General features: G+C 39.4%; 2 protein-coding genes across 3 annotated transcripts in view; both read right to left on the bottom strand.

Moving 5' to 3' along the window:
- Nucleotides 1–402: 402 nt before the first annotated feature.
- On the bottom strand, nucleotides 403–8,270 carry LOC115442781 (hydroxysteroid dehydrogenase-like protein 2). 2 transcript variants are annotated; one of them, XM_030167932.2, is made up of 12 exons: nucleotides 8,088–8,270; nucleotides 7,856–8,019; nucleotides 6,177–6,268; nucleotides 5,742–5,863; nucleotides 5,180–5,266; nucleotides 4,257–4,375; nucleotides 3,517–3,613; nucleotides 3,190–3,284; nucleotides 2,551–2,675; nucleotides 2,052–2,157; nucleotides 1,569–1,697; nucleotides 403–1,110 (listed from the first exon to the last, which is right to left on the bottom strand). In XM_030167932.2, the coding sequence occupies exons 1-12, from the start codon at nucleotides 8,108–8,110 to the stop codon at nucleotides 998–1,000; spliced, it is 1,272 nt and encodes a 423-aa protein (XP_030023792.1). In that variant the 5' UTR covers nucleotides 8,111–8,270; the 3' UTR covers nucleotides 403–997. The 2 variants fall into 2 exon arrangements, with proteins under 2 accessions (XP_030023792.1, XP_030023793.1); XM_030167933.2 differs by lacking the exon at nucleotides 2,551–2,675 and adding an exon at nucleotides 2,339–2,409.
- Nucleotides 8,271–8,952: 682 nt separating this feature from the next.
- Nucleotides 8,953–26,056, bottom strand: part of LOC115442770 — a 42,189-nt gene continuing 25,085 nt past the window's right edge. Inside the window, 13 exon segments of the mRNA XM_037437850.1 lie at nucleotides 8,953–11,037; nucleotides 11,039–11,281; nucleotides 12,769–14,302; nucleotides 14,532–14,677; nucleotides 15,042–15,247; nucleotides 15,386–15,521; nucleotides 15,795–15,927; nucleotides 16,455–16,582; nucleotides 18,320–18,378; nucleotides 18,543–18,740; nucleotides 18,995–19,149; nucleotides 19,508–19,615; nucleotides 21,346–21,466. Coding sequence (XP_037293747.1) covers nucleotides 10,945–11,037; nucleotides 11,039–11,281; nucleotides 12,769–14,302; nucleotides 14,532–14,677; nucleotides 15,042–15,247; nucleotides 15,386–15,521; nucleotides 15,795–15,927; nucleotides 16,455–16,582; nucleotides 18,320–18,378; nucleotides 18,543–18,740; nucleotides 18,995–19,149; nucleotides 19,508–19,615; nucleotides 21,346–21,466 — 3,260 coding nt within the window. The 3' untranslated portion in view covers nucleotides 8,953–10,944.

Below are 26,056 nucleotides of genomic sequence, written 5' to 3'. Positions count from 1 at the left end.
AGGTACTTAATAAACACAAAATGGATAAGTTACTTATACTAAATGGAATTTCGTAACCGCACAAAACTTGTAAAACTACCTTAGCTACCAAAAGATTTAGTTTCAGTTGGGCCAATATTGAACCTTTATTTTAATACAATGGAAATTAGTAACACCTATAAAAACTGGGTAAAATGATGGCTTCAATATAACAAATTTTCTCGATGGTATAATAGTGGGAAATGCCTTTGTCTCTACTGAGTAATGAACATCAGCCCTGTGAACTCTGATCTTACCCTAACATTGTAGATGTCCAGCATTCCGTAGTGTGTGTCGTTGTGTCGAGCAGTAAGGAGCTGCTTATAAAAATCTATTTATACATTACGTCTTATTGCTGAATGGAAAAGAAATAAAACGATGTGATAACACAATATTTTTATAACATTTTATACACCATAGAGTAAATTACATGAATACTTCCATTTTGGCAGTTGAATTTAAAATGATGTAAGGCACTGTTATTATCCTGATAGACAAATAAACGGGAGTCTAAAAGAATAGATTATAAAAACCGCATAAAATTTAAAATATAGCTATAATTTTAAAATGAATGTATTTTCAAAACATTTAATGAATATCAATAAAATTATGCTATTCCTTATAAAAAGTTTAAGTTGTGCCATTTAGTCATTGTGCATAAATAAATTTCTCACAATTTCCATAATGCATACTGTTTTTGAAATACTATAAGCTTTGAAACATGAAATATATTTACATAATGTACAACCACAATATACATAATCTATGTTTCTCTCAAAATAAATATCAGTATAATTCCCAGAGTTTATCTTATTGTGTTTTGTGACAATCTCCGACTTAAATATCGAAAATATGCATAAATACTGCTTATACCTAATAACAATTTGGTAGTCAGTCAATATTACTGTCCTCTTATACCATTATACTCTTCTATGTATACACTGCACCTACTGTAACATATGATTTATGTTCATTCATGTTAGGCTTTGTTCTTTAATGATTTCATCATTTTCTCGAGCTTCATCGCTTTTTGTAAGTCACCGCTGATCTTGAGCTTGCCCATCATGAACGCCGTGGTGGGTTTTAGTTTACCTGAAAAATATATATTTTTTTTTAAAATTCGGCGGGTAAAAGGCTGAGGCTGAGGCGTTGGTCATCCGAAAAGTCAGCTACAATATCTACCTACATTTACAAGTATATTTTCTAAAGTACTTGCGCACACAATTGCGCTGTGCACGCGGTATGTCTTTTTTATAAACACTTTTTGTACTGATGCTTGGACTTTTGTACTGCAATGTCTATTTCTACCACCAAGCAGCAGTGGGAATGCACTGCGCTGTTTGGGTTAATAGAAGTGAAGAGCGCGGTGGAGAGCCACCTAAAACTTTATAATTCATAGATTTTTGTATACAATGTGTCCCATTGCATTTAATGCTGTGATTTCTTTTCAAGATGGACTTAATACAAGAGCGGGATCCAGTTATATTTTGATGTCAACATATAAGGGTGATTGTTCTTTATTTACTACCAAACATTAACACAATACGAACCGGCGAACATCTCTGCGAAGTTGGTGCCGTCCATGGTGAGGGTCGCGTCAGGCGGGTTCTTTGGCTCGCCTTGTCCGCACGCTCCGTCGCCGTTCTTGAGGTCGATGTGCCATACACCCTCTTCTTTTCCTGTCATTATGAATGGATTTTATTTTAAGTGACTTACAAAGTGTCTGATTAAAATAATGTTTTCGTTTTGTGTTTGTCTTTGGATTATATTTTATTCAAATATAAACAAGGTGTTAAAATATTAAAAAAAAAATATATATTGCAATCCGCAAATGTCTTGAAATTTTTGAAAATTATAGAAGTAAAATAAGTTATATTTGGAGATCGTACATATTATAAAATAAAATTTAAGTTTACTATTTTAACTTAATCGATAGGAATAATTAAAAATTGGTACGATGAAGGTTTAACATAACATATTACAATGCTTTTGACTGTAATATTATAACTTAACTAGTAATTATATTTATTTACCTTTTACATTGAATTGATAGATGGCTTGCGTTTTCTTCACAAGCTCAGGTGAAAGATTTTTGCTGATTGTGGCAAACAGTTCTGGAATTTGACCACCTTCGCTTGCCTGAAATTATAAAAATACTATTACATATTATATCATTAGAGAATCTAGGTGCATAATAGTGTAAAGCTTTGTTTGATCAATGGATTTTTTATAATAAATAATTTGACCTCAAGCAAACAAACATGCATACGAATTAGTGGTCATAGATTTAAAAAGCAAATTTCATAATTTATTCAGGCACCTTTTTGGATGCTGGTTTGGCAACACCGGGCACGTCCAAAAAGAAGTCAGGTAATAAATTGTCTATGTTACCTGTGAACAAACATAAATATCCAATTTCAGTGGTTTTTTTTTGACGATTTCTTAAACTATGACCACTTATTCTGTCGGTAGCAACAGTCAATGCTAGCAACACTAGGGGAATTTATTAAAGTCTGGGAACACTAAACAAACCTTTTCCTTGTAGTTAACGGCTGAGGTATGATACCTCCTCATGGAGACGGAACTGATAGCTTGGTGGTGGCTGATTGAGGCGGGATCATCAAGGAATCCGTCCAATAGGAGATTATCTGCATTCTCTGTTAAAATTTTTACCTAATGTATGCCCATATTTCCTTCATATCTCTACTTTCATAAATATGATTGATGAAAATTTAGATAGAGTCCTTTACTTATGAGAAATGGCAGTACATTTAATTCATTTATGCACATTAACATATCTGTACGAGGTTTCAAAACTGACTATCCATTCTTACAAGTATATATTGGGCGTGATCTCAAACTTTATATATAGAAGACAGTAGGCATGTGGATTCACATTAATTTCTTCGTGTGCATAAAAGCAACAGCACCTTTAGAATGTGGCAAAAGCACTACACGATAGCCCGTGTCGTTTCATTGTGATTGGTCGACATACTAAGCATGTGACTCACGTGTTGGATTCTCAACCAATCACAATCGTCACAATTACACGATAAGGACTAAGTATCGTGCTTATATGCCGCATTCGAGGGTCACTGGTATGTGCTGTAGCCAATGTTTATACATTGTACCAAATTTCAGTAACACCCTGTGCCAAATAAAAGTACTTACTCGGATCACAGGCGTATGGTGTCAAGTCTTTAATTCCAGACTCTTTGAGGACATCCTCATCGATAGCAAAGTTGCCTGTGTAGTTTTTGGGATCTCTGTAATAAAAAAAAACTTGTTATGCTCAATGGTATATAGAAAGATATCTGTAGTCATTTTATGGCGGCCTTTTTCGAATAACTATAAGTTACCAAAAAAGAAAACAATTTATCCCTTAAAAAAAAATTGCCACACAAAACAGGAATAGCTCTATGAAATATGTAAGTATAGATTTTAAATTAAATTTAATTGTTCAATATAAAACAAGGGATGCATAATGGTATTTCTCACTTGCAAAGCATGAGGTAAGCTGCATCCGATACAATTTCGGGCTTGCGACTTGTTGAAGTGTCGCCAGTTAGCATCTCAATAGCTGCCGTTGCGATAGCTGAAATTATAATACATCTATGTTTTACATTGCATACGATTTGGATACGATTCATGACGTAAACATAAACAATATAACGATACGCAATATAAAGGGTTAAAGAGTGCCTACAGCACTCACCCGAAAGTCCGGTGTGTTTGTATAAGGCTAACAAACATATAGTTAAGTTAAATAAAAAAAGGTACGCAATATTACAACGCTATTTGTTGTCAACTTCAGACAAGCGAAATTGCCTTGCGTATAAAGTACACCTTTTATTAATTTTAGATTTGATAAACAACTATTACATAATAAACTTTAACAACATATCTGGGGTTAATCCATAGTAATATAAGTTTCTAATCATAGTCCAACCCATAATGGTTACACAGGATTTTATTCGATAATCCGATAACACCTAATAAAGTAGATATGACGAAGGAACGGTGACTGAACATCATATATTTTTTATACAATTGCGCTTGTCATTTAGAGACATTCGAATTGAAATGTTGAATTTCATAATTGCCAGAAATTATAGAAGCTACAATAACCTTCAACAAAACAATAGTAGCTATACTCTGCTGTTTGATGCGGAAATAGACAATGCGGCGCCACTATAGACTTCTTTAGAACTAAGTACATAAAAAATCTGTCTAATCACCTGTCTTAGGCCAGAGAGCGTTAACGCCAATGTTGAACTGCTTGAACTCCTCACTCATGCCGAGCACGCACATCGACATGCCGTACTTGGCCATCGTGTAAGCCACATGGATCGAAAACCTGCACATATAAAGATACGCGTTAATATACATAACTTTAAGCAACTTGTGTAGTATATAAAACGAGTTTCCTTTACATGGTTAAAAGCTGACTCAGTCGAAACCGTTACATAAGAATCCAGAGGTCAGTTATTTTTATCAAGATGTCAATGCATTCCTACAATAACAAAAAAATATTCAAGATATTCCCCGTTTTGAGAAAACATATAGATATAATGTATACACACATAAGATCATGTCCTCCCATTTCAGGGGTAAGCAGACGTGTCAACGCACCCAAATCTGCCCAGCTATGTTAGTTACCAATTAACAGGGTGCAAACTTATTGTCATTTAACAGATATAACCAAAGAATTCAAACAACGAATCCAATACCAACGAGTTCAAATCGTAGATGCCTAATGCATTTTTTTTGGAATATCAAGTGACTGTATTTATTAAATGCAAATTGCAGTCAAAGTAAACGCGGTCAATTAGGTCGAACACCCGCACTCGACATGTCTGACCCAGTTAGGTTGTTGCAAGGGCACACTAAAATAACCGTATGCTATTTCTCTAAGTCTGATACAACAGTACCACACTCTTATTTTTTTAAAATTTTAAGTTAATGTTACTAATATAAAAAAAACAGCATCAGTGTTTTAACAAAAACTGCATTACCCCACCATTAAATTTAGCATCATGTGGGTCATTAAGTCTAGAACCAATGCTGTGTTAAATACTAATTCTACATCTACAACCTTCGTACAAATAACCATGTAGTAAATCACTATGCCAATTGTTTAAAGCAATCTACATACACTTACCAGTAAGGGTTCATATTAAGAGGCGGTGAGAGGTTCAATATGTGCGCATGATCACTGCTCTTGAGCACTGGCAGGCACAGCTTTGACCTAAAATAATAAAGTTCTTACATTCGTGATTTATACTCAATATTTATTACCTAGAAATAATATTGCATGTCAGTGAACAATTTATGAAATTGCAGTATTATGTTCATATTATTTACAAGACCAGTAGATCATGCAATAAAATTATGCAGCCGTTATATGGAAACAGACTTAAAGATTTTAAGTAAAATTTTATCAAAAGTAACTTTAACGAGAAATAAAGGATAATATATCGTAAATCCTAGTTCATTTTGAAAAGCGACCTCCAACGGCGTGCGTTTGAACCTCTCTTACAGTCATTTTCAATAAACGATCCTAATCGCTTTTTTCGATCTATCTCAAAAATGGTCCAATCAGAACAAAGTTATATTTGACATGTTTACAAATGAGTTATTTTGATTGGTTCATCCTCGGAATCGGATTGCAGATTAAGATTGAGATCGTTTATTGAGAATGGCTGTTAGTACTTAGTACTTACGCCAAAAATGTGCCTCTCGTGTTGATATTGTGCATGAGGTCGTATCTCTTCATGTCAGTCTGGGCGGTGCCCGTGAGCGATATCGCTGAAGCATTGTTCACCAGAATGTCGATACCATTGAACTGAAAAAAATATGTTTATGTCTGAATATCAATGGCATGATTTTGTTTGCGCCTATTTTTTGTTACCGGGATTAAAGCAACTAATTAAAAGCTATTTTAAAAAATACTATAACACTAAATCAAATGTAAAGAAGTCAGTAGATGCTTTTTTACAAATGATTTGTTGCAGAACTATTTTGACATGTCTATGTATATCCTTGTTCCTATAACATTAAAATTGGAATAAAAATGACTTTTTCTTGATTTTTTTTTTCAGAACTAGTACCTTAATTATACATTATCTATAAAATAAATATCCATAAAATTAGTTTACCTTCTTCACAGCCTCGTCTACAGCCTTCTGAACTTGTTTTTCGTCTCTTACATCTACAATGCATGGCAATGCTTTGCCACCAAGAGCTTCAACTAAAAAAACAACAGACAGATTTTTACATTTATAAATAGTGCTGCAGTCATTAATGCCATGGTGGCTCCTCTCTAGTGGTACTGTATGTGTGTTGTAACTTGTAAGCTAGGATGTCTTAAGTTTGAGTCCAAAGTTGGGCACATTTTGTGCAGATTTTCCTAACTATAATTACTTGGAATTTGACTTTTGAAAGACAGGTGAAATCACATGATATGTATATATATACAATTATTTGTAAAAAAAGGGTAAACCTAAATATCAATGGCAAGATTTGTTTAAAAAAAATATTACCCTAATATATCAGATATCTCAAAATTAACTGTTAAAAAAATAATATTAAATGCTTATTAAGTGTGTGACAATTGTTAAAACCATATCACACTCTCATTATCATAATGGCATAGTTTTTTACCAATATTACCTAGTCATTAACAACAATAGCAAGTGTTTTTGTAGGGACTAATAAAAACTTTTAATTGCTTGAGTTGACAAGTAAATTGATTGGGCTTACTAATAGGTTCACACCTTATTACATTTGATATCTCAGACAGTATGTTGTATGGGGTGAAATATGTGTTTAATAAAATCACACTTGAAAAAAAAATAGATTCCAGTGATACACCTCTCTCTACTAATAAGAGAAAATTAAGATTTACTGATAAAATTTACTACTATATGGGGAATAATTAATCGATAATATTATATAAAGCTGAAGAAATTTTTATTTGTTTGGTTGCGCTAATCTCAGAGGGTTTTGAATTGATAAATTCTTTTAGTACTGGACAGCCCATTTATCAAGGAAGGCTATATTACATCTTGCTATGCCTAATTCTGATATAAAGAATAATTGCCCTTCCAGTTGATGCTACGTCTCTTATGTGCAAGGCTTTGTCAATTTATACCAAGCAGCAGTATGCAAGCACTTTTGTCTTTTGGTATTAACCATCCAAAAAAATATGATCTGGTGAGTTTCTTAGGTCATAATTAGATGTAATAACATCCCCTGTGATAGTATAGTAATAAAAATTCTGTGATAGACTGTATTAGTCAAAAATATTGACACCACTTAGGTTATTAATAAGCAAGCAGGTTATTTTATATTTGCTTTATTATTTTATATTTAAAGGTTATTTTATTATTTTATATTTAAAAAATAACCTTCCTCTAAATTCATAACATTAAAAAACTTGTTAGTACATTTATATGATAATATTTTCGGAAATAAACATTGCACACTAATTACTGTGAGTATAATTTGCAAGATTACTATAAGCATGTAAGTACTCATTCTACAATATTTATTTTTTAATATCAAAGGTTTGAGCAAAGGGCATAAAAGTCTTGACTTCAGCAGTTAATTATTTATGTACATAAGTACCTATTACTGAATTATTACTATAAATAAACAGTCTTCAAGGTCGCAACAGCTGGTATCTTGTACTTTGGTCTTAATGTACACAAGAAGGTACAAAGTCCACACGCACGTATAGCCGCTTTCTCTTCCATATAAGCGATCAATTAACACAAAAAATATGCCAAATTGAATTTTAGGCTTGTAGAGTAAATAGATGTAGCATTAAACTTACTCTCTTCAGCAGCAGTGTAAATCGTGCCCGGTAATTTCGGATGTGGTTCCGCTGTTTTGGCAGCGATCACCACATTTGCTCCATCTTTTGCCGCTTTTAACGCAATAGCTTTTCCAATACCACGAGAAGCGCCAGTTATAAACAGCGTCCTACCAGCTAATTTACTAAAATCATATCGAAACGTAAAGAAATTGGTACACAAATAAACACTTCGTAATTTTATTAACCTTACCCGGTATTTGCTACTAGACTCATATTGGCTTGAAAGATTATTAAATATACTTTATTAAAAATAATTTATTTGAATAACAAACTTATTTTCACTGATGAAAATTATATATAAAAGTATCCACTTGTCAACGTCACAACACGACGCTATGACGGACTTGACGGCAAACGGCGACAGTCGCCGAGTCGGTCCCGCGGACGGGTCCGGGGTCAATGTTCCCATTATTAGTGATGTGACTTTCATACGCCAGAATCAGATAACGATTATTCCATTAATTCGTAACCAACATCGACTGAACGAAGGAGTAAATAAAAATTAATGTATGTCGATCGTTTGCTTAAAATTGGTTATTAAATAAAATATTAAGTGTTGCTTGCAGCTTCACCCGCATGATAGACCTTTCCCGGTATAAACTGTCATTATGTAATTACTTACTTTCCTGAATAAAAAGTATTAATTCAGGACAAGCGGGGCTTGTCTGTGTGTTATTTATTCTTTGGTGTAATATGTATGTAGGTACCAAGTGAAATGAACAGCTTTATAATTCGCGGCAGAGCAAGTATCCTAAATTAGTTCTTTACAATAGGTACTGTATAACGAACTGTTTTTAAAATCTAGTATCAACATCTGTTGGTGCCCGTTGTGAGTCCTCCTAATTCATATTCCGAGTATGAGGGACGATTAGAGACGGTGCGGCGGGCACACGTTTCGTTCTTTCACCAGTGATTCCTCGAAGCTCGCGCGCAGCCTATAGATTTGGAAATGGTATTTGTTTTTAGGAGTATATTTAGTGTAAGAAAGATTAGGGAAATCTAATAATCGGAAATGTTTGCCAAATTAAAGAATATTGTTGAATGAAAATACGCAAAAAATTGAAATACATTTATTTTGTGCATCACTTCATATTCCCACTCTTTCTAATTTCTAATTTACAACACTGGATAGGGTGAATACTTTACGCAGTAATCTAAAATAAATCTATTTATTTTATCATAAGACATTTAGTTAGGCTTCATTACAAATTGCGATTATGGCTCGAGTCATAGACAGCGAATTTCATTTTGTAACATCCATTCTAATTTACATTTTTGTACACCCTAACTACAGAATTTACAGCATCCTTTATAACAAATGTAACAAAAATTAAGTTCCTCTGAGTATTTCATCAAATAAATCATTTAGTTTAATCATGTCATTATGAAAAGTCTATTAAAAAATTAAATAACAGAATACTTTGTTAGAGATCTATCTCAGTAGTTTTGACTACTTACTATACTTACTATTAGACACAGGATTATATGCAATATGCAACATACTTCAGCATACAAAATAATTTACATAAAATCCATAACACAAAATATGCCTTATAATTTATAAATGACAATAGACTTTGGGCAAAGGATTGCAATATGCATTTGCATACAATCCAATTTCTAATTATTACAAAATATAAGCATTATTCGAAACTAAAGCTTAGCCAGTATATAAATGTCAAAAAATATTTTATTTTCATGGAGGACAAATATAAGGAGTTGCCACGCCTAATTAAAAAAAGATGTCTCCATAATAAAACAATGAAAATAAACATATTCTTAAAGTTAATAATTTCGTCACTGGCCGGACATTTATTATGAATTTAAAATATCTAAATACATTATTATTTTACAATACACCTTTAAAATATTTTCTATATAATTAAAATTTTACATTTACTCGTATGTATAACATAAACATTGAGAGTTGGAGATATTGCCTTTTATTTAGAGAGTGAATGTTTCGAAGAAACAACTAAACATTACTAACCATAGGTTAATAAGAACCAAATTCATGTAAAGATATTTGGTAGAGCAAAAGATTATCCGAAAACAGGATTCAAGTAATGAAATAATCGATATCATCTCATACTTTCCTCATTTCTACCGAATAGTATAGCAATGGCCCACTTCATCTTGCTCCAAATATTTTTGACTTTGGTAGAAATAAAGATAGTTCAATTTGCAACCCTGTCCACCTTGGAGATATGATTTTCATTATTTTTGAAATAAATCAGGCACTTGGTACGCGTTGTACAATAATTGCAAGGTTTTATAAGGTAAATTAAGAATATAATAATATATTTTTTATTAATTGTTTTTCTAGACTGGCAATACAATGTACAGTAAGGAGGTACTTAGGATCTAAATAGATTGGACTACACAAATATTAAGAAATTACCTAGAGAAAAGCTATTTCGGTTAGCATCTCTATATCCAGTCTAAAGAAATAAAATAGCTAATGCTAATAAAACTTTAAAATTGCTGCATAATCTCACAACTGAGCCAAAGTTATTTTTATAGTATTTCATGCATTATTATTACGAGTAGGGTACTGAAATATCACGCCAGTAGATATTAAATATTGCTTGAAGCTACTATTGATAACATGAATATATATAGTCGTAAAATTATACAGCCATTATTAAAGATTAGGGTTTAGAAGAGCATTTGAACTAATAAAACTCTGAGAATTCGAAATGAGTACAATGGCAATATGGAAATATTGGGGTTTTCCACCCATTCATGATGATGTACGCAAGTAGAACTACGATAGGTAATAGAGACTGGAAATCGATATCTAAAGACATTTCAAGCGACATATTTTACAGTGAAAAGCACCATAAATTCTGTTATATTCACTATCATTACTCACAACTTTCACTTAACTACTTAAAGCATCAACATAATAAGAATATTGGCACCAAAATGAACCTTTAAACTCCCGCACTTTTGGAAAAAATTCAACCCGATTTTAAAAATACTTAAAAATAGAACGAAAGTTATCTTAATTTAACTAAAATTGTTTATGATTAAGCGTTCGATATTTAAATAAAGGCGGGCTGTTTGGCGGAATGTTGTAATGCCGCCAACACATCGTGTTTGAGTCTAACGTATAATCTCCCTTTTCTCCATGGATTTTTGGAGTTGCAATGGCCTAAAGTCATCCCGTAGACATCTCTCCCGGGCTCCGATGACAGCTACTAAGCAGAAATCTTGTAGTTTTTCCGGTCCATATACAGGGCCGGACTTTCCTTTGAGCACGGCGGCCATGTTGAGTTGTTTGACAACTAGGTCGATGACCTCGCGTGCTGATGTTCGGGGAGTGACGTGAAGCTTGAGCGAAGTCCCAACCGCCAATCCTGTTTCGTACGCAGCAAATACCTGCAGAGATATCCAAATATGAATATTGGTTTTCAGTTACAAAGCTGTGTCAAATAAAACGTCCCCACGGGATGTAAAAATAATATGGAATCACAAATTCTTTACAATATTTGTATATATATTTTTTCTTTTTTTTTCTAAATGAGTTCTCAAATATTTCTTTAAATTTCACAAGACCTAAGTCATGAGCTTGTGGTTATCACGTAGGGTTAAGGGGGGACGAGAAAAAAAGTTCAAAATCGGTTTAGTAGTTTCTGAGATTAGCGCGTTCAAACAAACAAACTCTAGCCTTATAATATACTAGCTTTTGCTCGCGGCTCCGCCCGCGCTATAAAGTTTTTCAGGCTAAAGTTTTCCGTTATAAAAATAGTAGTTTCCCGGGAGCCTATGTTCTTCCCAGGGTCTCAAACTGTCTCCATACCAAATTTCATCTTAATACGTTAGGTAGTTTTTGAGTTTAACACGTTAAGGCAGACAGATGCAGCGGGGAGCTTTGTTATATTATTTAGAACTTTTAAGTGAAACAATCCCGTCATACATCATTGTTGCATAAATTTAACCGTTTACGCAGCGCAGGCAACGGAAGCTCTCAAAACTCATAATTTTCCCCGTTTTTGCAACATGTTTCATTACTGCTCCGCTCCTATTGGTTATAGCATGATGATATATAGCCTATAGCACTCCAGGAACAAAGGGCTATCCAACACAAAAATATTTTTCAGTTCAAACCGGTAGTTCCTGAGATTAGCCATTACTGCTCCGCTCCTATTGGTCATAGCGTGATGATATATAGCTTATAGCGGTCCACAAATAAAGGGCTATCCAATACAAAACGAATTTTTTTAGTTGAAACCGGTAGTTTCTGAGATTAGCCATTACTGCTCCGCTCCTATTGGTCATAGCGTGATGATATATAAACTTTGAGCACTCCACAAACAAAGGACTATTCAACACAAAAATATTTTTTCAGTTCGAATCGGTAGTTCCTGAGATTAGCCATTACTGCTCCGCTCCTATTGAATATAGCGTGATGATATATAGCCTATAGCTCTCCACGAATAAAGGGCTATCCAACGCAAAAAGAATTTTTCAGTTTGGACCGGTAGTTCCTGAGATTAGCCATTACTGCCCCGCTCCTATTGGGTATAGCGTGATGATATATAGCCTATAGCACTCCACGAATAAAGGGCTATCCAACGCAAAAGAATTTTTCAGTTTGTACCGGTAGTTCCTGAGATTAGCCATTACTGCCCCGCTCCTATTGGGTATAGCGTGATGATATATAGCCTATAGCACTCCACGAACAAAGGGCTATCCAACGCAAAAAGAATTTTTCAATTTGGACCGGTAGTTCCTGAGATTAGCGCGTTCAAACAAACAAACAAACAAATAAACAAACTCTTCAGCTTTATATAATAGTATAGAAGTATAGATTAGTAAATATAGGTAATAACGTTTTAATTATAGCACACCAATAAAGCGCTTACTTGTAATATCCCGGGCTGGTCAGGCGTCCGCTGTTCCATGGCCGGCTTCATAATGTGCTCGCTCTCTTGCCTCGTCTCCTCAGTCTTTGGAACTTTGTTGTTGTACTCCGCATCTTCTTGCGTTTCCAACAGCGGCTGTCTCTTCACACACAAACTACTCTTCAAATACTCCTGTCCAGTGTCGGTGTAGTCCACGTCGCCTGTCTTTACGCTTGTCATACTCTTCGAGGCTATGACATTGCAAGTCCTGTACTGCTTCGGACGGATTTTTAGTGGAACTGATGTGATTGGACAGCTCTGACTCTCTGAATCGCTGGACAGGCTTTGGGCGGACTCTGACACGTTACTTTTGGACGCTCGGACACTGACCATGCTTCCTGGGTAGTATCCTTTGACTGTTAGTAAAGGACTCGAGGTGGTGGAAGCTGTTGCGTTGATGCTGTGCGGACGGGGCTTGGGTTCCACATTCTCATTTTGGAGCACGAGGGTATCCTCGCTCCTGGACGGCGGGAGACGATTACTGCCAATGCTAGTATGAGATTCCGATGATTTAATATCGAATTGTGAGTTGCTACTCATGTAATTGTTACTCGACTGCGTGAACTGGGAATCGGCGCTGCCTTTCCTGAATTTGCTACCGTCGGCATTTAGGAATTGCGATGTGCTTAGATTTAGAGTCGAGACGGACGTCTGTCGCGGCGCTAGACTCAACTGCTGCTCCGATTTACTGAACTCTGGATGCAGATTTGCGTGATTACCGTTACCAGCAGGGCCTGGCCACGACCCCCTGCCAGGTGACGTCTTTGTAATCTTACCATCCCGCGACGGTATTTGCAAGAAATCGATTTTCAAATCGGAGTCTTTTTCGTTGCTTTCTGCGTCGGGAACATCCGCACTTTGTGAGGGAGTTTTATCTAAAATGTATTTGAGCAATATACCGGAACTCTGGACAGCTTTGTCTTTATCTCTCGCGAATCCAATCAAGTCCATCAACCACCTTTCCGCTTTCCACACGGTGTTCAGATTGTTTTGCAGGTCTTCTAATTTAGCTAGTCTTTCTTTGGCTGTCTGCAGTTCACTGCACGAAAACGCCTCTCTGTGCGAGTGAGCGGCCAACGCGACGTCTAACTCCAAAACGCAGCTGAGCCTCGAGTATTTGTTCAGGATGTTATTGTGGTAGGTCTGCAGATGGATCATCTCGAAGGCCTGTATGGGCAGGCTGAGTAGGTCGCCCTTTTGCAGGAGTATTTCTTTCTGGCCGGGCACAGAGCACGCTTGTTCTGCCGGCGGGCATATCATGATAAAACTGACGTCATTGTTCAACTCTATGACTTCTAAGTCGTAAATTCGGTGGGTGAGTACGTTCTCTAGCGGTATCTCCATTTCTTTGAAGAGTCGCCGCGCGGCCGTCGCGAGCTGGTCGAGGAACATTTCTTGAGATTCTGAAGGCTTCTCCTGGCCCGCGATTGAGAGGTTCATGTGCTGGGAGTCTTCTGTTTTGCCTGACATGTTTTTTAAGTACTCCCATTCCTCACTGTGGACAAAGTATTTTTTTAAGTTAATGTTGTAAGTGATAGTTTTCATGCAAGCTTTCCAATTTTTTTTGGCAACTCATGTATTTTTAAAATCGAAAAACTCACACTTTATTTGTACGGCTTGGGAATCGAACCCAAGGCCTTACGGACGAATGACAGTGCGCTGGTACCGACTCGTTGAGTAGTTATAATATTTATAAATAGTTGTTAGCTGATGTGTGTACGTACGCAGAGACGTGCGGGTTGTCGCGCACGCGCGCGTGCGGCGGCACGTTGGGCGCGCGCGCGGGCGCCACGAGCCGCACCACCTCCACCGACGACTGCAGCTTCAGGTACCCCACGTACAGCCCGCGGCACAGCTGCACGCGCGACACCTGCACCACACAAAGCTTACTATACCCTACAGCTTTAAGCTTAACCTTCAGTATAAAAAAAATATTTCACAGTCTTTCAGTACCTAACGGCAGAATGTTAAATAGTACTAAGATAAATATAACTGAAATATTATGAATGACGATCAATTCACATTCAAATGTGACTCAACCATGTCCATCACGTTTCGGTTCTTGTAATGAACAGAGAAATTTTTCAAAATTTAAATATTAAGGATTTATATTAACGCACAAAATACTGTATAACATAGATATATAAGTACTACTTACGTCTATGACTGTATAATAATTATTGTTTAACTGTCCAGTATCCAATGTTAAATTCCTTATTATATATAGTACTCACTTGGTGATAAGCAATCTGCTCGTGCACAGAGGCCATGAGCAGTTCGCCAATAGTGTTGTCCTCACTAAGCACCCGCCGCCGGAGCTTAGTGACGGGCGCCCAGCGAGAGTTCAACGCGGATATCGATTTGGCGGACTTGACGCTGTTGACGCAGGACAGCACTACAGTCCCGTGGGAGTCTCGCAGCGGCTTGTGGTAGAGTTGACCTGGAATTAAAAGTATATTATTTTTTTTAAAGAGTCTTTTATATTTTAAAAATATTCTAATTTTAAAAACACATGTCGACGTTTGCTTCTGTTTGTTTTCAAAAAATATACTGATACAATATAGACTACATTGCATACCTAAGTCTTGAATGCCTAAAGCCGATTGCATCTGTGCAGCAGCGGTGAGTAGTTTGAGCCTGAAGTGTATTGACGAGGAGGTGTGTTTCTCCATGTCCGACCGGAGTGCCTTCACGTCGTCCCAAGAACACGACACCTGGATAACAAATATCAAAATCGATTAATTCGTTTTTGAGTTCTATTCGAATGTATGTTAAATTCGAATTCGACGCATTCATCTACATTCTACCATCACTATATAAACAAAATGACTTAACGTGTATGGTTGATATGTTGAAGTTTCTAGTTAAAAGTTTGTTAAAATACTATGCATACCGAATACTGTACGTAATTTTATATACTTTTTTATTATTTAAAAAAATCTTTACGCTATGATAATAACTGTAATCTAGAATGAGGTATCTAATACCTTCATGAGCCAGTGGAAGTCGGTGTAGATGCAAGTAGGGTAGGTCTCGTCGACTTCGATGACCGGCAAGAATTCTTCGCTCGTCACCAGCACTTTGTCTTCGTGGTATAATATACACGCCAAGTAGACGCCCCTGTAAGGAAAAATATAGTGGTTAGTAAATAATGATTTTATCACGCTCGAGAAATGGGGTACGTAAATAGTAAAAAACTAGTGGTAGGTCTCTCATAAGTGAGAGTCTGATGGATGAGGGCGGCCTAGAACCGGTCCCTATGACGCTCAATGGTGGAGGCCTATTTCCAGCAGTGGATGATTCCTGGCTGAAATGATGATGTGAGATTCCGCCTGGATAGGTACGACCGCAATGTCTAATTCTGTGTAGTTACTGTTGTGTTTTGGTTTGAAGAACATTGTAGCCAGTGTAACTACTGGACATAATGAGATTTCTGACTTAACATCTCATGTCTCAGGATGGCGAACGCAGTGGTATACCAAACAATACTTTGTAATTCAAGTTGTTGGATGGTGATTCTGTTGTTTACGGGCGGTTGGATCGCTTACCATCAGGCAAAGGGCAAGCTCGTCTCGTCATTGAAAGTAATAAAAAAATGAGTAAAATAGTAAATTTACATTTCGGAAGTAATTTTAGCTTCTGCATACCTGCGCAGGTTCTTCTGGAATTTGCTTGCGGCGGTGAAGAGCTGCCGTATGGTGGCGGTCTTCTTGCGCGGGTGTCGGGGCGGCGCGGCGGGACGGCAGCGCGCGCCCGCGGCGGCGGCGGCGAGCGCCTCGAGCGCGGCCGCGCCCCGCCGCCGCGCGCGCGCCGCGAGCGCACACGTCGCGCCAGCCTGCGGGCCACGACACGTTACACACACTACTAACTACAGCGCGCCCGCGGCGCGGCGGCGAGCGCCTCGAGCGCGGCCGCGCCCCGCCGCCGCGCGCGCCGCGAGCGCACACGTCGCGCCAGCCTGCGGGCCACGACACGTTACACACACTACTAACTACAGCGCGCGCCCGCGGCGGCGCGGCGAAGCGCCTCGAGCGCGGCCGCGCCCCCTGCCGCCGCGCGCGCCGCGAGCGCACACGTCGCGCCAGCCTGCGGGCCACGACACGTTACACACACTACTAACTACAGCGCGCGCCCGCGGCGGCGCGGCGAAGCGCCTCGAGCGCAGCCGCGCCCCCGCCGCCGCGCGCGCCGCGAGCGCACACGTCGCGCCAGCCTGCGGGCCACGACACGTTACACACACTACTAACTACAGCGCGCGCCCGCGGCGGCGAGCGCCTCGAGCGCGGCCGCGCCCCCTGCCGCCGCGCGCGCCGCGAGCGCACACGTCGCGCCAGCCTGCGGGCCACGACACGTTACACACACTACTAACTACAGCGCGCGCCCGCGGCGGCGGCGAGCGCCTCGAGCGCGGCCGCGCCCCTGCCGCCGCGCGCGCCGCGAGCGCACACGTCGCGCCAGCCTGCGGGCCACGACACGTTACACACACTACTAACTACAGCGCGCGCCCGCGGCGCGCGGCGAAGCGCCTCGAGCGCGGCCGCGCCCCGCCGCCGCGCGCGCCGCGAGCGCACACGTCGCGCCAGCCTGCGGGCCACGACACGTTACACACACTACTAACTACAGCGCGCCCGCGGCGGCGGCGAGCGCCTCGAGCGCGGCCGCGCCCCCGCCGCCGCGCGCGCCGCGAGCGCACACGTCGCGCCAGCCTGCGGGCCACGACACGTTACACACACTACTAACTACAGCGCGCGCCCGCGGCGGCGGCGAGCGCCTCGAGCGCGGCCGCGCCCCGCCGCCGCGCGCGCCGCGAGCGCACACGTCGCGCCAGCCTGCGGGCCACGACACGTTACACACACTACTAACTACAGCGCGCGCCCGCGGCGCGGCGGCGAAGCGCCTCGAGCGCGGCCGCGCCCCTGCCGCCGCGCGCCGCGAGCGCACACGTCGCGCCAGCCTGCGGGCCACGACACGTTACACACACTACTAACTACAGCGCGCGCCCGCGGCGGCGGCGGCGAGCGCCTCGAGCGCGGCCGCGCCCCCTGCCGCCGCGCGCGCCGCAACACGTCGCGCCAGCCTGCGGGCCACGACACGTTACACACACTACTAACTACAGCGCGCGCCCGCGGCGGCGGCGAAGCGCCTCGAGCGCGGCCGCGCCCCCGCCGCGCGCGCCGCGAGCGCACACGTCGCGCCAGCCTGCGGGCCACGACACGTTACACACTACTAACTACAGCGCGCGCGCCCGCGGCGGCGAAGCGCCTCGAGCGCGGCCGCGCCCCGCCGCCGCGCGCGCCGCGAGCGCACACGTCGCGCCAGCCTGCGGGCCACGACACGTTACACACACTACTAACTACAGCGCGCGCCCGCGGCGGCGGCGAGCGCCTCGAGCGCGGCCGCGCCCCCGCCGCCGCGCGCGCCGCGAGCGCACACGTCGCGCCAGCCTGCGGGCCACGACACGTTACACACACTACTAACTACAGCGCGCGCCCGCGGCGGCGGCGGCGAGCGCCTCGAGCGCGGCCGCGCCCCCGCCGCCGCGCGCGCCGCGAGCGCACACGTCGCGCCAGCCTGCGGGCCACGACACGTTACACACACTACTAACTACAGCGCGCGCCCGCGGCGGCGGCGGCGAGCGCCTCGAGCGCGGCTGTTGTTTTAAGTTTAGCGCAATTTTAGCATAATTTCTATATTTTTTTAGCACATAAAACATGGAAAAGGGAAAAGTTACTCACTGCTCGGCACCACGCTCCTCGGCACAGAGACGGTGAAAGGGCCCCAGCCCTTGATATTCCCAGCCGCGGCCCTGAAGAAGTATCGCCGGCCGCGCGTCATGCCCGCAGCTAACACCTTCGTACCGCTACTAGTGCCGGACGCTGCCACCTCCCGTGACCCGCACACGTTGGAGAAATCCGCTCTGGAAGACCATTCCACTGGAAAGATGGAATAATTTTAATACGTCATATAGAATTATATAACATTAAATAAATAAATTATTCAAACGTCCTAAATAAAAATATTATCGTATATTTTTAATAGCCTTATACATTGATTACAGGGTGCGGCGAAATTAAAAATTATACGTCGTGTTTATTTTTATTTTTTCTTTTTTATTGTTGCTGCTATTCAGCAGTGCACGCCGTTACCTGGTAGATGTAGAAGTCAGCAGGATAACATAAATAATAACCTTTATACTTGGTGACAGGCGGCGGATCCTTGTGCGCCGAGCCGCTCCTCGTGTCGCGCAGGCGCACGCTGACGGCGTGCGCGCCGCACACCTCGAGCTCGGGCGGCGCGGACGCCGGCGGGACGCGCAACTGCTGCCAGCCTAGCACCAGCCTCCTGGAGAACATATTTTAGTTAACCTTAACCCTTCATTGCATTATACTTATAATGCAATATACTAGTTAAATGCTCTAGATACATTAATAAGAAAGCGTTTATTTAGTTTCAGGCTTCAGCAGACACCAGCCACACATATTTTAGATCATGTTGACATTGTATTATTAAAAGAAACCACATACTTATTTTCTAGAAAATAAAAATAAAAAAGTATATGTTTCGAACAAAATAAATATTAATAAGAAGTAATTTTAATTTTACACGCCTGAATGAATAATGAAGATAAATATGTGGTGTCATTTAGTAACGCAATGCCGAAACGTTTCCATATACTCAAAGGAAATAGACCGAGTCTTACCTTAACGTCCTCACTCTCCGTTCCCAATGTTGCGCTTGCTTGTCTTTCTCGGAGCCGGTGCCGCCTGCGCAGCCCGTCGTGCCGGCCGCCTGACCACCTGCCGATGACCTGCGAAAAAATATATTTCAATGATTTTTTATAATTGATTCATATTATTATCATTATTTTAGAAATGTATTTATTAATATATTTCTAAAATACCTACAATAATGAATTATTGAAACAAAAATGTGACATAATTCAGTAGTTTCAACTTACAAATACTACATAGATAGAGAACGAGTTTAAGTTAACTTCATATCCTTTTAGATTATGCACAAAGTTTTAACGGAAACTTTACAGGAGTATGTAATATTGTGAACGAGTGACACTTTAAAAATAAAAGAACAAGCACATAATTATATTATACATATTTTTATTATCTTTATTATGCCTAATATAATTAGCGTCTCAGACGATGCACCGGTCCATCGGTAAATCGAGTTTGTTACACTCGCTGACACTTTTTGATCATCTTCTACACCAGAGGTTCCCAAACATTTTTTTCCCATAGACCACTTTTAAAATATTGCTGGTTCCGGTGGTAATTTTTTTAGTTTGAAGGCGAAAGTGTATTACCAATACCGCCCAGCCCTCGTGGGGGGCGTCTGTATAGTTATGTTGGAGACACCGTACCTTATGAGCCATCAATACTCGAGAACTATCATTATTATCTAGATACATTGATAGGTGAAGTCAAGCCAATATCTTAGTACTTTATTATTAAACCAAATACATTTTCATGGACCCCTGCTTACCAATTGGAAATCCCCATTTTTGGTCACACTAATTATGACCCCCTCCAGTCTCGCGTGGACCCCTGGGGATTCAACTAGACCACTTTGAGAACCAATGTTCTACATCGAAAATAATGATCATTACCTCTAACTGTATTAAAATATAAAATGAAAATAGAAGAAGACACTTGACATGAACGATGATTAATTGTCGTTTGGGCGGCGGCCACACGATGCTAGATTGTTTATGGTCTAATTTTATTACGTTGACAGTTTGATTTTGAACGAGTTTCTTGCGCTTCTTTGTAGCGGTAACAGGTTTCGAACCGTTGGAGGATTTTGAAGATCATAAATTAAAAGAACTGCATCTGGCGTAGTTTTTTCTCGGGTTTGATCCGGGTGAGGTAATATATTGAGTTTTTCTGCCTAGTATTAGCGTGGAGTGTAGAATTTGTGCCGAACACGGCTATGGTCATGCTCCCTATTAACAGTTTACCAAAGCTAGTGAAAAGTGAGATAACAATTCCTCCTATGCGTGAAAAGTGAAAAATGCTAAGTATGGTGCTATATTCCCGAGAGTCGATATTGGGCCGTAAGACCGGTGAAACCAACATAATCGTTCCACTCAACCTGTGGCAGTAGTAGCTTTAATACGTTTTTTCAGTGAAAAAATGTATGTATGAGGAGGTTAGGTTAAAAGGGTCACTAACACGTACCTGGTCCCCACCGAGGTAATCCTTGTGCGCTTGGTATCCACACCGAATGCATGCCCATGCACGGACATTTGTCGGGGCCCTAGGCACACAGTCTAGTGTATACTTCATGGTTGCCAATTCAGATTGAGGCGTATGAAGGCTCTCGAACATTTTCTGACCTTCTTCCCTACTCCCATACTAAGAGGGTTCTTTTTCCTTCGCCCTCACGTCTTTCCTCAGATATCTCCTTCAGATTCCTACAGTAGCTAAACCGGGGAATCCCCAAGACTGTAGTATCGCCAGTATCCCATTCTCAAGTTTCCCTCGGTGTTGACTCGGGGTCTGATACAAAAGAAAAAACACGTACCTGGTGCAAGCATCCTCCCTACAACTCCTCTCTGGAGCGCAGCCGACAGCTTCGTGTAGTTTCGCTTCTGCCTCTCGCGCCAGTCTGCGTAGATGAGCGCCCAACGTCTCAGAACTTTTGACTGAAACAATCATTGCTACTTAAAATTGAATTTCTTGCTTTAGATGCCGATTTAGTTAGTTCTAAAATTGTTAGTGGTAAAAATTCTAAAATCAATGAATTGTTAGTTTGAACAGACTGTTTGAAGGGTCCCACATTTGAACATTTAAACCCTCGCTTTGCTCATGATTAGCTTCGTTTTAAAATAAAATTAACTTATTTAAAATATTTCACGGAACATTTGCTTCTAATTAATTTGATTCGATCATTAATACGATATATTTAAAATCGATAATGGAAATAATATTGAAAAAAATCATTTTGATAAATTAGACTATAATTGCATACCTAATATAATATATTATAGGTACTATAAAAATTAGTGTTTATTAGCCCCGTTCCGCGCCTTAGATACATTCGCGATATCTACACTAATAAATAAAATTATAACAACTCAATGGCTCTAATTTTTTGTATTAAAGAACTGTTAATAAACTTCAGAAGTAATTACAAGAATTCTTTAGATGCCATAGCAAATAACGGAGAACAGTATGTAAGGTATTTGTTTCAAACATTCGACCCGTTGATTGAATTTGTTCGACTCAACACAAGTCAATGGGAAATAAAACACGCGAGTAGGTTTGTTTGAATCGGTTCCACGTTTGTACAGCTGTGGTGTAATTAATTTACCAATAAGTGGGAAAGGGGACTTTTCTTAAGGTACAGTTACCAATAAATATTACATCATGAGGAAGGAAAACATCCTAAGGGAACCCGCATATCTGAGAAATTCTCTACAAGGATTTTAGGTATGTGAAGTCTCTCAAACCGCACTCTAAAACTTGACGGAAGAACTGCACCATATATTATGTACCAGTGGCGAAGGGTGAAATTTATTTAAAGGCTTCCTTTGTTGTGTTGACACAACATGTAGATACTAATATGCATAAATGCGGGTAAATCGTTCTAATGATAATTAGTCTTACAAAAAAAAAAGCCGTCAAGAAGAAGGCGGAAAGAAGAATCGGATTATATGGACCCTTCTCCACTGGTATTTACCCTAAAGTCTCAGAGACAACACACCAAATATATTTTCTATATTACAGTCACGAAATTAATGTATTTTAATTCATTTTTGATATTTGTTTTCCTGTTTGTAATTTCATTATTTCATCGAAACGTAATCTAACGTCAACCAAATATTTCCACGAAATATAACAACCAAAACGCTTCCCTTATTAACATTTTTATAAGGTTCATAATTCCACACTGTAATAGGGATGTTTCGCATGATCCGCCATGTCGTAAACAAATTTTGAAATATTTTCTCGGTATTGGGGTGTATTATAAGTTGGCGGGATGGGGTCCTGATATTTTATGATATACTAGCTATTGCTTCCGGATTTGTCCGCGTGATGGGGTTTTCTGGGGATAAAAGTCCCTCTATATATTTCTTCGGGATAGAAAGTAACCTATAACCTTCTCAGGGTCTCAAACTATCTCCATACCAAATTTCGTTTTGTTATATCCCGTTTTATGTCACGTCCCGTGGGAACGGGATAAAAAGTTATAAATAGTGTCACTAACACAACTTTCTTTTATATATATAGATTAGTGAAGTTCGACATTTAAAAATTTAAAGTTCCATATGCAAATCGACAAGGAGACTAAATTTTTATTTAAATATTTATTTTAAGCAAAGGAGACAATCTCTATTGTCGCTTTCATATAAATCCGTGTTTGCAAAATTAAAAGTTAGTATTCTAAATCAGTAACCAAGAAATCAGCGAGACAGTTTTATCGTTCAAAATTTACCAGAAAGTTCCATTTCATGAATTCAGTCGCAAAAATATTTGCTTCGAATGGCGCTATGAATGCCTATTCGACAGCATTATTTCGTATTCATGCCTTCCACAAGTAAAATATCATTTTATTCATACAAGCCCGTATTACAAGCATTTCTCTTAGACGGAGATATATTGGGCAATCTAAGTTCCCTGAAGATGTATATTCTACCGTGTCTGTGTTCATAAAAACTTATTTCTCAGGATAGTGCCGAAATTAGCTTTACACTTTTTTATGTACACAATATTCTGTGTCAGGGCTTGGGACATTGATAAAACTGTAATGTACGTTGGAGTCTTAGTTAGTTTTTCTATAAACATATCTTATGTTTACGCGAATGTTATATATTGGAATAAAACTATTTACAGATTTTATTGCAGTTGTTTTTTTCCTGTCGTTTCGAAGACTGCAGCCTTCATGGTCACGGAGTCATTAGTTTATCTTATTTGCAACGTTACGCAGTGATTTGTCATTTAAAGTTGGGGTTATGTTGCTTGTTACACCATTGTGTGACAAGATGTCACAGCTTCCTTAGATATTAATACAAAAATAATACATTTACAGAAAATATGCAAATATTTGCATTAAAAACGTGCAAAGCATGATATTACAAAAGCGCAAAATTTTTGTATGACAATCTTCCCAATGTCCGCTCTATATAATCTTAGAACTATTTGTAGAAAACACTCAGTCATATTACCTTGAGCGAAGGGTGATTTTTATAAATCTCTTTATAATCTCGATAAGATAGTTCAGTATGTCAGTTTTTACTAGAACGTGGATATCTCATTCGATACTGATAAACGTAATCGTAAACATAAGTGATGTAATCCGCAAAATATATGATTTTTTTATCATTATAGTTGACTGTTGATATAGATCATCATTATCAGATTCATGCAGCATGGTTTTCGTTTCTTTCTTATTTTTTTTGCCTGAATTTTTCTGGATTCACAACAATACAACAATATCAGCCATTATTATTTACTGTCCCACTGCTAGGCACGGACCTCTTGTACTACTGAGAGGGATGTATCCTTGGAATTCGAACCGCGGACATTCGTCTCGGCAGTCCGTTTCACACCCACCTAGATTGTCGGCGCTATTTTTTTTCTGGATTTGCTAGTTAGTAATTGATATTCTTATAATTGAATTAAGCAGCTTGCCCTAAACAACTTCTAAAATGAGCAAAAAATACCTATAGGTTTCGATTTGTAGAATTCAGAAATCCTTTACGCAAAGTGGTAGATTTATATTTATAGGTAAACATAGATTCGGATCCATCCCCGAGGGTATCACAACCCGATAAATCAATAAACTTGGTTGACGACTTCTGTCCCTAGGGTTGCTAACGCTTTACTTTCCAGCGTTTCGTGTTATTGTTACGACTTGTATCGCTTATTCTCTTTGAGATCGTGTGTGACTTTGTTGGTTTTTTTTTTTTAAGATATACTTAGGTCTAGTATGTAGAATTGATGGCATTCGTGTAAACAAGCTTCATCAATAAATATAGGGTTGTCACTGAAATATTATTTTGTGAATGATTTTTCATAAATATCTACCTGTTGATATTATTAACCTATTAATATTTAAAATTACAGTTTACAAATTAGAAAATCATATAATGATAATTTTGTGATAAAAAATCCACTGGTTTGACGTCAAATCGTCGACAAGTCTTTATAGATTAGAAAAATTAATTTTGCATCATGTTTGAAAAAGTATGTTGTGCCACTACAAACCCACTTTGGAGTCAAATGACAGCTCCAAAAATACCATATAAAACTTATTTTACTAGTCTTTGGTCTATTTAACTATGACTGGATAATGATGGTAAATCATCCCCGACATTCATGAAGAGGGCATAGTTAAGAAAAGATATGGGAAAAGGGTTCAATCTGAATGCTTGGCCACAAAACGTGCAGTCTACCTTAAATGAAAATCAATGAACAACTCTCGTCACTTTCAACATTAAAAAACAAAACATTTTCAAAGGCAAAGTTTTGTTTTTGTTATAGAAGTTATTCACCCATTTTTTCATAAACACCTACGGCACAATTTCTATACAATGTTTACAAAAGGAAAATCAGTGCTTTGTGAACAAATGGCCGATTAGATAAACGATTGAGAACAACACGTTGAAATCAGTGTTTTTGTACATCAATCATAAAAATATGCAGTTATTTATGCGTGAGGACTTAATGACGAAGATTTGAAAACAATTTTTTTACACGAGCACTGAAAAGACCCCGCTGCACCTGCAGTCTTATAAAAAAATCGCAAAGCTATGCTTAGTTACGTCGGGAATAGTCTGCTCTTAAACACTTAACCACCGGCGATATTTAACTTTAACAGCTATTTAAGCAATGCTTAACCACCTCTTAACGCTAAAACAAGATTATAAGTAAAACTTTTGGTAATCAGTGGCTAAAGCAAAAAAAGCGGCGATAGCCTAGTTGGTTGTGGAACGGACTGCCGAGACGAATGTCCGCCGGTTCAAATCCCATGGGTACAAACCTCTGACTTTTCTAAAAAAATATGTGTATATTCTTTGTGAATTATCGCTTGCTTTAACGGTGAAGAAAAACATCGTGAAGAAACCTGCACACCTGAGAAATTCTCTATTAGGAATTTGCGAGGGTGTGTGAAGTCTACCAATCCGCACTAGGCCAGCGTGGTGGACTAAGGCCTATTCCCTCTCAGTAGTAGAGGCCCGTGCCCAACAGTGAGACAGTATATAACACAGGGCTGATATTATAAGCAATTG

Source organism: Manduca sexta, chromosome 12 (genome assembly GCF_014839805.1).
Source record: "Manduca sexta isolate Smith_Timp_Sample1 chromosome 12, JHU_Msex_v1.0, whole genome shotgun sequence".
In the NCBI taxonomy this organism is placed as follows: domain Eukaryota; kingdom Metazoa; phylum Arthropoda; class Insecta; order Lepidoptera; family Sphingidae; genus Manduca; species Manduca sexta.
Note: the sequence above shows the minus strand (reverse complement) of the source record. Positions and strands in the feature narration are given on the sequence as shown.

Excerpts from the sequence above, each read along its gene's own strand:
- LOC115442781 (XM_030167932.2), bottom strand. The coding sequence starts at position 8,110 with ATGAGTCTAGTAGCAAATACCGG. Across the intron at positions 5,267-5,741 it reads ACGAGAGGCACATTTTTGGC|GTCAAAGCTGTGCCTGCCAG; the intron begins GTAAGTACTAAG and ends TTATTATTTTAG. Across the intron at positions 1,698-2,051 it reads CTATCAATTCAATGTAAAAG|GAAAAGAAGAGGGTGTATGG; the intron begins GTAAATAAATAT and ends TCATAATGACAG.